General features: G+C 38.9%; 1 protein-coding gene across 1 annotated transcript in view; it reads left to right on the top strand.

The window, feature by feature from the left end:
- The window catches only part of LOC127567759 (receptor-type tyrosine-protein phosphatase beta), a 63,335-nt gene that overhangs the window by 33,604 nt on the left and 12,970 nt on the right, over window positions 1–16,761 (top strand). Inside the window, exons 9-17 of the mRNA XM_052010764.1 lie at window positions 3,010–3,143; window positions 7,582–7,678; window positions 9,170–9,430; window positions 9,530–9,790; window positions 12,006–12,266; window positions 13,221–13,481; window positions 14,098–14,358; window positions 14,467–14,721; window positions 16,075–16,335. Of these exons, the coding sequence (XP_051866724.1) occupies window positions 3,010–3,143; window positions 7,582–7,678; window positions 9,170–9,430; window positions 9,530–9,790; window positions 12,006–12,266; window positions 13,221–13,481; window positions 14,098–14,358; window positions 14,467–14,721; window positions 16,075–16,335 (2,052 nt within the window). The remainder of the gene's footprint in view (window positions 1–3,009; window positions 3,144–7,581; window positions 7,679–9,169; window positions 9,431–9,529; window positions 9,791–12,005; window positions 12,267–13,220; window positions 13,482–14,097; window positions 14,359–14,466; window positions 14,722–16,074; window positions 16,336–16,761) is intronic.

Raw genomic sequence — 16,761 nt, 5'->3', positions numbered from 1 at the left:
ACACCCATGTTACCTCTGCGGCCAATTATATTCTGTGTATGTTGTAGCATCAGATCGCATGTGCAACCATTCCATGAGTTCAGCAGTTGAAATTTCAGACAGGTAAAGCATAGATTTATTGACTGATACTTCATAGTCACAGTAAAACTTACAGCAAGATATGCTAACCAGTGTAGATTTTAATGTATTGACAAAATGATGCAGAAGTTATAAGGATCTTTGTTAATAGTGTATTCATAATTATTATCTTTTCCTAGAAATTTAATATCTCCAACTAATCATGATAAGTACATTTGGCACTTATCTGTCCATTCCTGTGATCTCTATGTCTTTTTGCAATCCATGTCAGCCAACTTCTTTCTCTTCTGTTTTCAACACAGTTGCTAACCATAGAATATCTCTCTTCATAGACAGTGACAATTAGTCACCTCCATCTCTTCTCAATTGCAAACAAAAATGTACATTTTTTTTTGATTAAAGTCTCTCAACCACCAATGACCCATGTTGCTAACATTTCCTCTTCAACATTTGCCTTATTTTTTTTCTAACATTTCCTCTCTGTGACACTGTAATAAATTCCTTCCAACAACCAGCTGAAACCCAGAGAAGACCTATTGGCCCATCAAGCCCTACCCCACACACACTATGGCTGGTGCCTTTTTGATATAAATATGAAGTGTAATAGACTTGATTATTGTTATCATCAACAATTATCTTCACTTTAAAGTGGATTTAAAGACAATTTAAAGTGGCCCATAGAGCTCACTTGTCCAAAGGCAAGTTATCCTGTTTTTATTTGGATATATCTCCTTATTGTGATAAATGCAATGATGGAGAGGCTTCTTTAATTCACATGTTTTGGACATGTCCGCGTCTTAAAAAAGTACTGAATAGAGGTATATCAAACTTTTTCTGTGCTTTTTAAAATAAATTTCAAACCTAATCCTTTGACTGCATTATTTGGGATTTTTGGAGAAAATGATATAGTTTTGAAGACTTCTGATCTACACATTTTGGCTTTTATTTCTCTTATAGCCAGGAGGGCTGTGTTGCTCAAATGGAAGGAAGTTACTCCGCCTACTCATGCTCAATGGTTACGGGATGTTATGTCATACTTAAATTTAGAGAAGATCAGTTGTTCAATTTCTGAATCTAACTTAGACTTTCAAACACTGTGGGGACCCTTTTAGAACTATTTTCAAAACCGTTGATCTGGTGGTTAAAGTACAGATATTGGCTGATACCATTATGTGTCAAGGGTTTTTCCTTGTCCTTTATTTTACTGAACAGCTTTGGTCTTGGTAGTGGGTTTTTTAGATGTTTTTATAATAAAATTATTCCCAATTTATTTGTTATTAATTAATTATCATTTTTGATTACTAATATAGAGTATTACGATTTCAAGTATGATTTAACACAGTGTACTTAATAGTATTTTATCTTTTTGACTTCATGTACTCTGTATTTTCTTTGTTGGAATTAATAAAAATATTGTAAAGAGAACAATCATCTTCACCACAAACTGGACTTAGTTAAAAGCATTGATGGTTCACCAATAATAACCAGATAAGATTTTTTAATGTCTCACATCACACAATTCATCACAAAAACCCTTTCCACTGGAGAGCAAAAGAAAGGCTTATAAACTGAATGCTATTTTTGATGCATGGACTTTATCCTGTTTCTCTCATACCTTCAGCCCCTTGCAGACCCAAAATGTAACCACCTATTTGGACTGTGCAACACACACAACATCAGTATGGTGGGAGGAGAGTGACGGTGCAGTGTTTGTACACTGCCTTTGCAGAAGGAATAGAAGGAGACAGGTACTCATGCAATGCAACAGAAGCAAACTGTGATATCGTCAGGCCTCCCCATGTGGCCAGATGTACAGTATAACTGTGTTGGCGATGGATGAGAATTGCACAGTTTACCCAGTCCAGCTTCTGAAATTCAAACAGGTAAAATTTATGGTTATCTTTTTTTTGAAATCAACAGAACAGAATCACTAACAAACAGGAATAACTTGAATTGGTATAACATTGTAATATGGATAGATGTTACACTAAATATTTGGTACAAAATTATTTATACACCTTTTAAGCCTGCCAGATATTGTTCCATTCTCTGCTTCCCTATTTCCATAGAGCCTTGTATCCCACAGAATGTGGTTAGCTCACATCAACTGTGAAAATAACACTGTCTCAGTGTTTTGGGATCCCAGTAATGGCTCAGAAATCATACAATGTAACAGCACAAGGGACCAATGGCCATTGGGCCTTCTGCAATGCAACAGGCACTGAATGTGAGGTCTCCGACGGTGTATTGTGGACTGTACTACTATATAACTATACAGGCAATCCGCATGAGTGTAACAGCTCACAAAGTTCTGCTTTAGCAATCAAAACAGGTAATTCTCATCAGGAAGGTATAATAAAATTCTGACACATATGTGGAATGCTGTCTTTTTTGTTTCTAACTGTTATGTTGTTCAGTGTTTTTTCCAACAGGTTAAGTTTATGTACTTTCTTTTTTGCCGTTACCGTGTGTCCCCAGAATGTTGATGCTTAATGGACTGTGAGGTTGGACGTATGTCAGTCTCCTGGGAGTTCAGTAAAGGTGCAACATCATACATTGCTACTGCAGAAGGAAGTGACGTGCCAGCAATGCAGCGCCAACGATACGCTGTGTGACATCACTGACCTGTTCCTGCGGAAGAGACCTACACTGTCACAGTTCGTGCACATGATGACATGTGTGACACTGCTGAACGTCCTTCCCATCACAATGAGAACAGGTAACTGCAGAGAAGTGCAATTTTCTGTATCACTAATTTCTCTGTCAGTCACTCTAACCCCTGATTTCTGCACTGGCTAAAATACGATTCTAAAAGTACCTTTGCTTAAGATTTCAGTTAAATAAACAATGCCATCTTGTTTGTAACTCCATGCTTTTACCAGCTCTATATAACTGCTCTTTATCCATAATCTTTGATTTTTTTTTTTGCAGTTTCATGTATCCCACAGATCTTGATGTCCAGCTGGACTGTAACACAAACGATGCTTCAGTGTTGTGGAGCCACACTAAAGGTGCAGTGTCTTACTCTGCAACAGCAGAAGGAAGTGATGGGCACACAGTTTCCTGTGAGGACAGCCAACAGAGAATGTCAGATAACCAACCCTAAACTGTTGACAGGTGTATAATTTAACTCTGACAAGCACTGGACGGTTTGTGTGTGATACATCACAAAGCTCTCAGTTTGAGTTCAACTCTGGTAGGTCTCTTGAATAAGATAATTTAATATCAATATATCATATTTTCCAGTGGTCAAAATTAGCTACATACACATTTATTTTCTGTTGTACAAACATCTAAAACTCCTTATTGGGACGGGGCCAGGATATTTAATAGTAATTGGGAGAAGTCATGACTGAAAGCAAGGTATAAAATGCAGAATTTCAGAGAAGTAGCAAGTTAAAGCAATTTCAAAAGTGAACTCCTCAGAGCAATTCCCTGTTGGCTGAAGGCACAGTCTCCAAACACAGTATGGAACAAGAAGTCATTGTTGCAGAGGTGTGAAGGCTGCTGTGAGGGAGGAAGGCATGCAGAAATGTACAAGAAGCCTTAAAGACAGTGACTGCAATCTGAGATAAAGAAGAAATGTTTTCTGAAGTAGAATGGAGTGAGACCATGGTAGGATTTGAATTAATGATGAATGCAGGACTGTCATTTATATTACACCTGTTATGGCCTCAGGACACCCCAAAGCAATTTATAGACAATGATGAATTTTGAAGTGTGATGCAGGATGTATTTTTCTTTCTTTTTCAATCTTTTTATTAGTTTTCAAATTGATACAGATTAATATATCAATGTTTATACATGTAATACAAAGAGATCAAGAGAACAATCATGACGTGGATAATCATAAAGAACAATAGAGTATAAAAAAAATCTGTAGATCCAATGATTTGTTAGTGAATGAATATAATATAAAAGAAAGGATTTATTGTGTATATAAAAGAAAAGAAAAAACCCAAATCAATAAAAAAAATTATAAATATATCAAACCAAACTAAGCTAAAGAAAAAAAATTCAAAAAAAACTGGACTAAAATTTCTCAATAGAAATAGAGCAATATTATGTCATCAACTCCGTTCCTCTAAATTGAAAGGTTATTATAAGGGGATCTATATCGTGAAAATATTGAATAAATGGACTCCAAACTTGCTCAAATTTAAGCGAAAGATCAACAGTACCAGTCCTAATTTTTTCCAAGTTTAAACATGATATAGTTTGAAAGAACCATTGAAAAGTAGTAGGGGGTATTGGATCCTTCCATTTAAGCAAAATGAATCGTTTGGCCATTAATGTAACAAAGGCAATCATACGGTTAGCGGAGGCAGATAAATGGCCAGATTCTATCCTTGGTAAACCAAAAATTGCAGTGATAGGATGGATGTATTTTTGGGATGGAAAGACATTGGAGAAGAGGGATGACAGGAACTCTGTGTGAGATGGACTTTTGTGGTGTGGAATTGCCACTCTGCCCTTGGAGAGAGTGTGTAAGGTCGATACTTTGCTTCAAAGGGGATTCTGTCTAAAAAGAATTGTTTAATTGTGAAATATTTTCATTGAAGCAGACATGATCAGTATTCTTACTGTGATTAATCTGGAAAATTAATGTGTTTGGAAATGAAAGTAAAAAGGTGGACCAAAAATGAATTTCAATATCGGGGCCATTGTCCTTGCCTACCAACACTTCCCTGGGCTGGGTTAAGAGGCTGATTGGCCCTTGGGTAAGGAGTCCTCAGGTGGTGTACTACTGAGGCCCATCTCCCTCACAGCCTGGTAGTCTTTGACAAGAGTGACTGGGGAGCAGAGCTTTTCTTTCTGTCCAAGCTGGGATCTCCTCTAGGAAAATGTGTCTTGCCCAATAAGAAGTCTGATATTCAAGCTCTTTAAAGACTTAAAATTGCTGCAAATTATTTTTAAAAGTATTAATCTTTTATAAGTTAACAACTTGGACAGTTAACAAGTGGTTCTGGGTAAACAGTTATTTTTTCTGTGTCATATAGCATAAATAGAGGCAGATTCTGTGAGATGTAAGCCAAAACTGTAACCACAGAAACAGAAGAGAAGATTTCAGAAGAGAAATTCTCTGCTTTAAAAATTCCGAGTACAGTCAAATATATGATGGTATTTTATTTGTTAAGGGAAACTATAGAGTAAATTGAATATTAAATCTACTCCTTGCTCGCTCACAGCCAATTTGTGTTGTGTACTTTGCAGCCCCTTGTGTACCCGAACACATTTCCACCAATCTGAACTGTGACACCAAGAACACGTCAGTGACCTGGGAGAAGACTGATGGTGCGATGTGGTACATTACAACAGCAGAAGGACAAGATGGACACATTTCACTGTGTAACACAACGGGAACGAACTGTGATTTCATGGACCTGCACTGTAGTCAAATATATTCAATAACTGTAATGGCAATGGACAGTTATTGTCAGAGTGTAAATACCTCCACTTTTGAAACTGAAACAGGTAAAATTTCTTTTAAAAATTCTGACCGGAGGAAAAAGTTACACTGCTGTAGGGGCAAAGGGATCTTCTGTGATTTGAGATCCAGGAAGGTCACACTGACAATTTGGGTGTTTATGGAGATGCCTGTTTTACCATCATTCAGTGTAAATGTTGAATGTTATGGCCTTGGGGTTTCCATCTGGCTTTTAACATTAACACTTTACTCCTGTCCAATGGTTTCTCTTTGTAAAATGGAAGAGCTTGTCCCTTTCTTCCCATTAAATATGAAGCAGCCCTCTTGTGCCTCGTCAATGAAAGACCCAGCTAGAAATTACAGTCAATATTGAATGCTGTATTCCTAAATCAAATCTGGTTATGGTGTGTCTACTAGGGATTTCATCACAAAGTGATTATTTCATTAGTTTGCTATCAAAGGAAGCATTGTGCAAAACTGTGGTGGGTGAAAATCAGTTTGAAGTTATCCATTTTGGATACAAGAAAGATGGATTTTTGTAAGGGCAAACACACTGTATGCTGAAAAGCTTAATGAAACACATCGAGTGTTGAAAATACTCAGCAGATTAGATGACAGCTATGAGGAGAGAAGCAGTTAATATTCATGACCCTTGATGAAACTTAAATGGCTAATGGGATGTTGAAAGTATTGTATGGTATGGTGGTATAATGTTCAGGATGGAGCACAACTCCAGAACTCCAATCAATGCTGGGCTCTGTCTGAGCTCTGTGGATGACAATTCTAATTGGAACTTCTGGCACCTAGATGTTGAAACAAGTCCTCAACCTCCGTGCGTGAACCATGAAATACAGAGGTCTGGGATTTGCTGACAGATTCAGGGGGCCAAATCATTCTGTATACACTCCTATTGGACTCTCCATGGAGTCCAGCAGTAGAACTCTGTCTTGTTGAGATTCCCCAACATTAGAGCAGAGAGCTGCCACTCAGATCCCGTATCATGTAAGAATCCAAAACCCTACTGACTTCATTGGGTTTGTGGACCAGGGATTTAGTGGGCAATGAAGAAAGTAAGTTAGTTTTTAAAATTGTTTTGCTTTAATTTTAATTATATCTGCTTAAATATGGTTTTAGATGAATTATTTTCAACAAATATTCCAATTTTTTTATTATCTTGAACTTAATTTATTTTAAATGTCTTTGAATGTCAATTACATTATTAAAATCCATATCAGCCCTGATGGAAGGCAAAGCCCTTCCTCCAGCTTCATCTTTCATCAGGAACAGTTCAGGGCATCTTGGGACTGGGTCCACAGCTCTACAGTTTTTGAGGTGCAGTTCCCACTGCATCACTGGGGTCAAGGGTGTGAATGACTAGCAAAATAAGCCAAAGTATATCTGGATATGGATAGTCCTGGGCAGGTGAACCAGACCAGCATGATCCAGACCTATACTTTGGCTTTGAAGTTGGATGGATAGGTTGAGTATGTAAAATGTTGACTGTGCAGCACAGATTAACCAGGATAATGCTGGGGCTAAAAATATTGAATTGCTAGGACATGTAGTAAAGTCATATTATGGGGTAATGGAATTGAGCTGTTCAAAGGAGAGAAATAATTTCCATTGTTAAAAACAGAACATATTGGAAACACTCAGCAGGTCAGGCAGCATCAGTGAGAAAAACAGAGTTAACGTTTCAGGTGGAAGATCACTTGTCAGAATTGGGAAAGGGAGAAAACAGGTTAGTTTTAAGTTGCAGAGGAAGGTGGTTCCCTCCCCAACCCTTTTCTGCAACTTTAAACTAACTCCCATTCCCCAGTTCAGTTAGACAGTCTCAAACCTGAAATGTTTAATTATGTTTTTGTTCCACCGATGCTGGCCTGACCTGCTGAGTGTATTCAGCGTGCTCGGTTTTTATTTCAGATTACAGTTTTTTTGATTCTCAGTGATTTCCAGTGATCTGGGTATCCTGCACAATGGGAAGCATTCTTAAATTTAGAAGGAAGATATACAGGAATGTGACTAGAAACCATAATTTCTACCAGTTATATGAAACCTGGATGTCTCTCCCCCAGGACTTTGTTGAGACTAAACTAATTAAAATTATCAAAAACCTGATTGATAGATTTTTTATTATATCTGAATGTAAAGAGAAGTTCAGCCAAGACACAGGTAAGCAGTTACTATATATAAACTTTAATCTAATCCAATAATTGACAAAACTCAACTGAATCAAGGGGCTGAGGTCCTGCTCCTGCCCAGTGTCCTACATTCACCACTGAAATGCTTCAACGTTATCACTAATTCAGGATCCCTTGTTTATCTTTCTTCATCTCCAAGCCCCTTGTCCCCCTCAGAACGTACAAGCTGATTGCGCCGCTGTCACTGCCTTTGTAACATGGGAGCCGAGTAATCTCACAGTGCGGTACACTGCGACAGCGGAGGGGAGTGATGGACACACAGCCGCCTGTACCACAGCTGAAACAAACTGTCTCATCCCAGATCTTCACTGTAGCCAAATATACAGCATCTCTGTACTCGCATTTGGTGAAACCTGCAGCAGCCTCCAAAGCTCCAGTTATGAGATTCAGACAGGTAATACAGAAAGAAAGAGTTTCTATATATAACACCTGTCATTTCCTCAGGATATCATGGCAGACTTTGCAATGAAGAGATTATTTTGGAAGTGTACTCACTGTAAAAGTCAAGGCAAGCTGAGCAGCCCAAGTTTAAATACAATGAGGTCTCATAAGCCGCCATTGAATTAATTGTTGTTAATATGTGTGCAGAGGGTTGTAAAGGGGCAACACCCTCATGAGACAATAACCAACACTTATTTGGAAAAGTTACCCAACATCTTGAAACAAATTCAAGAATCTGCCTCAATGTTCCTACATTCTTTCTTGATAATCTGCACATCACTAATTCAAGACAGAGGCAACCAGCACTGCATTGATCTGTTAGCCTATTCCTCCAACATTCTAGCCTGTGCAGTGTAAATGCCCAATTGCCAAAGTTCCAAAGGGTGGAGAAGAGATAAATTTGAATGCAGTGATGAAATGTTTGTCTTTTGAACCTATGAAACAATGTCCTGTTAGTTTAAGGAGCAGGACCTTTTGCAGCTGCTCACTGTTTACACCACTTCACTAGCTTAAAACTGGGCATTATTCAGATATATTTACTTCAACAAGTATTTGATCTTCGAACAAACAGCTACAGATCCACCATACAAATCAACTTAATTGAAAAGGGCATGAGTCAGCCTGTGGACTTGGAGCTGCCTTTCTTCAGTATGTATGCAGGATGCTCCTGTAGGTGGCAGGGTTTTAGTCCTATACCCTAACGTTTTCATCCCCAGTTAATGCAATAAACTGCAATGGTTTTCAGCAATTCTCCATGGATTTTACAATCAGAATCCTTCTATCTCTATCTGGCATCATTGATGCAAAGATTCAGCACTCAGGGAAATCAGTGGTAGTCTTAGGATTCAAATTGAATGCCAAACAGAGTCTTGATGTACAATTTCTTTGGATCTGGTTGGATTGAGTAGCCAAATGTGGATATCATGGTGGCTGACTTATTTGAAGATATTTGAGCTCTGTGAGATACTGGCAAGCAATGCCTGTGCCATAGATTTTAATGTTTATATTACCTTTTCCACAGCACCATGTGCCCCAGATGAAATCATTGCCAATGTGGATTGTAACTCCAATAGAGTGGTGGTATCTTGGGGAAGGACTGGTGGAGCGATCTCATATGATGTAACTGCAGAAGGACGTGATGGACATATACACTCACACAACACAACAGAGACACGCTATGAAATGTTGGATTTACACTGCGGGCAGTTCTATAACATAACAGTAACAACACTGAGTTATAGCCGGCATGGCATTTCAAGTACTTCTGTCCAAATCCAAACTGGTAAATACCATTCAGCAAGGAAGTAATTTTGATGTTTAGTTGTTGTGAATATTTACAAGACAGCAAGAGAATTGATATTCATTTGTATTTTCTAAATAGCACCATGTGTTCCTGAGAATCTAACAGCTGAGCTGAATTGTGATTTGAATGCAATATCCTTCTGGTGGGATGAGACTGATGGAGCAAAGTTATACACCGTGACTGTTCAAGACAGTCAAAGAGTTGTGGCTTTATTCAACACAAGTGATACAAGGGCTCAAATCCAAGACCTGCAGTGTGGTGAATATTATACAATCTCTGTTCTAGCAACAGATGACATCTGCAGGAGACCCCAGGATGCAGTGGTGAATGTACATTCAGGTAAAACTTCTGTTAATCGCATCAACTGAAGTATTATGTTTCATTAGCAATATTCAAATATGTTTTTGATATTATTAATAATTCTCTTGTTAAATGTGCATGCTTGCAGGTTAATTTTATAGTATCTCAGACAAACTACTCTAATGCAAGAAAGTGGACCCATTAGCACCTTTTTAATATGCTTAAGTTGCAAAAAAAACCTTGCAAAAGCCATTTGCAATTGACATTCAGCCCTACAGGCACTTCTCATCATGATTCACCCCAGTATGGGGGTTGTTTCCCCCTTGTATTTTGAGCATGTGAAGATGTCATCAATATGCATGGTGCTTATTAGTTTCTTACTGACTGAAGTTGGATCAAGTGGTTGCACTTCTAACCTTCATGTTTAACTCTCAGCAAAGTGATGATTACGTCAAACTTAGTGAATCATATGTGTTTAAAATGTCCCCATTGGGACATCATTTTTCCATTTTATAACTCTCCCCCAGTCATTCTAGTGTATTAAAATCTGATTGCTGGCAGCACTGAGCACAGTACAAAGCCTCCATGCTCTGATATCTTCAGGTCACAGATGCCTCAATCTATGGCCCTGATGCTGCATCTGCTGGTGGGACTTGAGGCTACCCATGGCTTGGGCTACAAGTAGCCTGCTCCATATGCCAGGGGGTGTCCATCTAGACATTTGGGTGCTATTCCTTCCCATTCCCCCTGCCATTTGCTGTGATTCAAACCTTCTCTCCCACCCCACCCCCACTCCTTTTTTCAGAAAACAAGGATGTCTCAATTTTGTGATTTTTTTTTCAGTCGCACGGATTTGGTGTTAGGCTGAACAACACCCATTTTGTGCCTCCAAAATGGACGAAGCACAGTTTCTAGGCATTAGTGCCTGATACCTTTGGTCTGGCAACTCTACAGTGGGACTCCATTTAGATTTATATCCATCTCAATTCCACATGTTTCCACAGATCCTGCAGGAGCAGGTATTACTCCTGCACCATGTTTGGAATCACAGAATTATTTTCAATGATGTCTAGATGGCATTGCAGTATTTTCATGAATCCTGATTATGAGCATTTCTAAACTAACCATCTGCCGGGCCCTGCCAGAGGAAATGAGCAATGTTTTTAGCAGGGATATCATTCTGGACAAATGTTAGTATTTTGCCCCCAGTAAAAATTATGGAATTCTGAGTCATATAATATGGCTGGGCATGTTAGCATCCTAGGGACATCTTTGAGAATTCATTTCAAACATAAATAGCATATGGAGTTTGGACAAAGCAAGTAAAAAAAATATTATAATGAGGGCTCTAAAAGTTACCCTTCCAAAGGATGAGTTGCCGAAATGCATATCATTGGCTCAGACAAAGCAGAAGAAGGCTATTTGTCTCTTTAAAGATGCTGTACCATTCATCCTGTTTCTCCTGCTTTCTCCCCAGAACTCTGCAGGTTTTTTTTTCTCTTAATGTATATATTCAAATCCCTTCTCCAGATTCCTGTAGAATCTGCTTCCACAATCCTTTCAGAAAATGCATTCTAGATCATAATAATTCTGGGTAAGATCATGTCCTCTCCCTACTTGACCCCCAACATCTCTCTTCTGATTCATTTACTGCTAAGCTCTTTTGCCCTATAAATATTTATCCAGTTCTCTAGAAAAAATTACCATTGAACCTTCTTCAACTTCCATTCAAGGCCTTGCATTCCAGACCACGCTCTCCTTGTGTAAAGATTTATCTTACTTCAGGTCCACTTTGCCATTTACCATAAATCTCTGTAGTCTGCTTGTCAACCTCCTCCCAGAACAAATTTTCCTTATTTATTCTGGCAAACTCATTCAAAATATTACTTCTCCACTCCATGTCACTGTCCTGAAAAGAACCATGTTATCCTCTCCAGCATCCTGATATAACAGAATTTCCTCACCTTGATTATCATTCCAGTAAATCTCCCCTGCACCCTCTCTTGGACCTTGTAAACCTTCCATAATCCTGAAATGGATTCAGTACTCCATTTGTGGCTGAACCTATAATTTATAAAGTTTCACTACCTTCTTTGCTTTTCTGCTCTATGAATTCCTCTATTTATGAATACATCTACAAAATATTTTTCTGGGAATTACTGACTTTTTCATGATTTCATCCATCTATTTCTTTACTTGCTTATGGTTGGTCCAACTGCCTGACATTCAATTTAACTTTCAATTTTATTTTCAGTCCCTTGTGACCCACAGAATGTCAAAGTACAACTGGATTGTAACCTCAATACAGCGCTGGTATTGTGGGACTACAGTAAAGGAGCACTATGGTACACTGCCGTTGCAGAAGGAGCTGATGGGAACAACATATCATGCAGCACATCAGAAACATCATGTAGAACACCCATGTTACTCTGTGGCCAGTTATATTCCATATATGTTGTAGCATCGGATAGCACATGTAACCATTCTGCGAGCTCAGCAATTGAAATTCAGACAGGTAATTCATTATTTTACTGACTGGTATGGCATGTGATTCAAAAGAGTAACTGTGTCTATCCGTCATTTTGTTGCTGCAGTATGTCGATATAATATTGGGGGACAGTAGTATGGTGGTTAAATGACTGGATTTCGTACCTAGAGGTAGGACCAGTGGTTTTGGAGACATGGGTTTGAATTCTGCCAGAGCTGCTTGGGAATTTAAATTCAAGTTGTCAAATAAATCCGGAAGAAATATATTGTCTTGTTAATGGTGATCATGATTAAACTGTTTTTTTAGGAAGAGCCATCTGGTCACTAATGTCCTTCAAGGAAAGGAATCTGCCACACTTACCCTGTCTGGTCTTAACTAGCCTCTGAAATGGACCAGTCCCTCAGTTCAGGGGAAGATATGCATGAACAATAAATTCTGGACTTAACTGTGATAATCACTTCTCATGAACAAATAAATATATTAAAAAACTGTACGATAAGCATCAGCTACACACCAAGGCCACCTTCACCATTCATTAGCATTGTGTCTGCAATCCTTACTTTTTTCACCAAAATATTACCTCACTGTAATCCAATATTGTATCTGGTACATGTCTTCCGATTTACCTGACTGACTTCTATCTTCCTGGAATCCGTTACAGTTTTCGTTACAAGGCTGACAGGGTGGATGCAGGGATGATGCTTCCTTTAGCTGGGGTGTTGAGAACCAGTGGTCTTTGTCTCACAATAATGAGTCAGCCATTTACCACCGAGTTGAGAAGAAATTTCTTCTCCCAGTGATTTCAGGATCTTTATAATTCTTTAGGATGGCTTGAAGGTTCAGTTTTCACTGATACTGCACAATACTCTTTCCAAAGAACTACTTTTATAAGTTTTTTCCATTCCTACTTGCATATTCAGATTTGTGAATTTGTGTACAAAGCTGACAACCTTTTCCCATTTTTAAAATTTATTTCTCCAGCTCCCTGCACTCCCCAGAATGTAAGTGCACATTTAGACTGTTCAACACACACAACATCAGTATGGTGGGAAGAGAGTGACGGTGCAGTGTTCTACACTGCCATTGCAAAAGGAATGGAAGGAGATGAGTACTCATGCAATGCAACAGAAGCAAACTGTGAGATTGTAGGCCTCCCATGTGGTCAGATGTACAGTATAACCGTTTTGGCAATGGACGAGAATTGCACCAGTTTACCAAATCCAGCTTTTGAAATTCAAACAGGTAAAATTATCTTTTAATTATGTGAAAAACAAAAAAGAATCAATTGTCCAAATAACCTAATCTGTTATAATACCTCAATTGTAGTATACATATGCATATGTTGTATATGTCATAAACAATCATAATACCATCAAAAAATTACTACGTAGTAAAAGTTGATCTCTGGGATCCAAGATGATTCAATAGCATTGCTTTGGTGTTTGTTGAAGTTGTGAGACCTCCTGTGAGACAACAAAATTTTTCAGCTATGAGCTTGACAGGTGGTTGTTGTCGCTTTCATATATTCTTACCCTTGGTCAACAGTAAACTGTAGAGGATATATTTACAAACTGATTAACATTAGCAGGTGGTGAGATGTGTACTCCTTGCCATAAACAACATTGCCACATAGAGTAGTTAATCCATTATATGGAGGCTTTTATGGGCTGCCAAACCCAAAATTTCTACCTCAAGTACAGAATAGATTATCTCACATTACCTCATTGCTCAAGTTAGCTGGCAGATTTCCCAACAACTAGTGCAAGATTTTGTATCGTGTAAATATTAGTAATAAAACTGCAATATTAAAACTTCAAATGTGTAAAGATTATTTTCCTTTGCTTTCTCCATTGTACAGTACCTTGTATCCCACAGAATGTGGTAGCTCACATCAACTGTGAAAATAACACTGTGTCAGTGTTTTGGGATCCCAGTAATGGCTCAGAGTCATATCATGTAACAGCACAAGGGACTAATGGCCATTGGGCTTCCTGCAATGCAACAGGCACTGAATGTGAGGTCTCCAACGTGTATTGTGGACTGTACTACTATATAACTGTACAAGCAATCCGCATGGAGTGTAACAGCTCTCAAAGCTCTGCTTTGGCAGTTAAAACAGGTAATTTATGTGAAATACCTAGAATTGTATCTAAAATTTACATATGTTATTTGGAGTGTTGCCTTTGAGGTATCCTTCAGCCTATATTTATGAATTTTCTTTTTGCAGTACCGTGTGTCCCCCAGAATATTGATGCTTACATGGACTGTGATGCTGGACATATGTCAGTGTCCTGGGAGTTTTGTGAAGGTGCAACATCATACATTGCTACTGCAGAAGGAAGTGACGTGCAGCAATGCAGCGCCAATGATACGCTGTGTGACATCACTGACCTGTCCTGTGGAGAGACCTACACTGTCACAGTTCGTGCGCACGATGACACGTGTGACACTGCTGAAAGTTCTTCCATCACAATGAGAACAGGTAACTGCAGAGAAGTGCAATTTCCTGCAAAACTATTGGTCACACTAATCTTTATTTCTGCAACATACTGCTTTGCAGAAATATCCTCAAATGCTTTAGTCATAGACAGGAACAGGCCCTTCGGCCCACCATGTAAGTGGCGACCATGATGCCAATTTAAACTGCACATCTGCCTGCATGTGGTCCATATCCCTCCATCCCCTGCTTGTTCATGTATCTGTCTCAATGCCTGGTTTTCCTTCGGGTGCTCTGGTTTCCTACCACATTCCAAAGACGTACGGGTTAGGAAATTGTGGGCATGTTATGTTGGTGCTGGAAACGTGGTGACACTTGTCGGCTGCCCCCAGAACACTCTACGCAAAAAGATACATTTCACTATGTGTTTTGATGTACATGTGACTAGTAAAGATATCTTGTCTTATCTTAAACTTTGCTATTGTACCTGCTTCCACCAATTCTGTTGGCAGAAAGTTCCATGCACCTACCACTCTCTGTGTAAAAAATCTTGCTTTGAAAATCTCTATTAAACTTTCTTGTCTCACCTTAAAGCTGTGCCCTCTGGTATTTGATATCTTCACCCTGGGAAAAAGACTTTGACTGACGACCTTATCTGTGCCTCTCATAATTGTATTTACTTCTGTCAGGTTGCCCCTCAGCCTCGGATGCTCCAGAGAAAACAATCCAAGTTTGTCCAAGCACTCCTTACAGCTAATACTCTGCAATCCAAGCAACGTCCTGGTGAACCTCTTCTGCACCCTCTCCAAACCTCCACATCCTCTCCATAATGTGGTGACCAGAATACTCCAAATGTGGCCTGAGCAAAGTTTTATATAGCTGCAACATGACTTCCCCACTTTTATACTCAACATCCTGACCAATGAAGACAACTGTGCCTTATGACTTCTTTACCACCCTATCTACCTATGTTGCCACTTTCAGGGAGCTGTGGACTTGCATCCCAAGATCCCTCTGTACATCAATGCTCCTAAGGGTCCTGCTATTTACTGTATACGTTCCTTTTACATTTGACATCCCAAAGTGCAACAGCTCACAGTTGTCCAGATTAAACACCATCTATCACTTCTCTGCTCATATTTTCAACTGATCTATATCCTGATGTATCCTTTGACAACCTTGTTCACAATCCACAACTCTGCCAAACTTACTAATCAGCCCGCCAATATTTTTGTCCAAATCATTTATATATATATATATCACAAATGGTACAATTCCAAAAGGTGTGTACACCCAATATTATAGAGCCACATACTGCACACTTTCTTGAAGATTTTTGTAAATAAACTATCCATAAAGCTGCTGAACAAGTGCTCTTCACCTGTTTGCTTTTTTCAGTTTCGTGCATCCCACAGAATCTCGATGTCCAGCTGGACTGTAACACAAACGATGCTTCAGTGTTGTGGAGCCACACTAAAGGTGCAGTGTCTTACTCTGCAACAGCAGAAGGAAGTGATGGGCACACAGTTTCCTGTGAGACAGCCAACAGAGAATGTCAGATAACCAACCTAAACTGTGGACAGGTGTATAATTTAACTCTGACAGCATTGGACGGTGTGTGTGACACCTCACAAAGCTCGCAGTTTGAATTCAACACTGGTAGGTCTCTTTGCTTGAATTATGATTTTAATGCTAAACATAGCAAGTTTCCTGTAATAATTTGGCTTTCAATGCCTGTTCCTTTCAGCTAAAAATATCTCTACTAACAACAACATTTAGTTTGGTTAGTACCGTAATGAGATCCACAACCACAATTATTTCAGTGCAGATGGCAGGAACGGGCAGTCAATGAAATGTGTAGCTATGGGGAATACCTGGACTTTTCAGCTACTTTCCGTGTATCATTAAGTATGAATGAAGTCAAAGTGCCAACACAGTTACCAAGACTAAGTACAAAGAGTGAATACTGAAGGTACACTTTAACCTTAATACATGAGGTTGGTCATAAAGCTTTGTAGTGTAATTCTTAATAAAGCCAATGATATCTTTATCAAAATTATGTGTTGACTGTGGAGAAATTCCCTG

This window comes from Pristis pectinata, chromosome 3 (assembly GCF_009764475.1).
Source record: "Pristis pectinata isolate sPriPec2 chromosome 3, sPriPec2.1.pri, whole genome shotgun sequence".
In the NCBI taxonomy this organism is placed as follows: domain Eukaryota; kingdom Metazoa; phylum Chordata; class Chondrichthyes; order Rhinopristiformes; family Pristidae; genus Pristis; species Pristis pectinata.
Note: the sequence above shows the minus strand (reverse complement) of the source record. Positions and strands in the feature narration are given on the sequence as shown.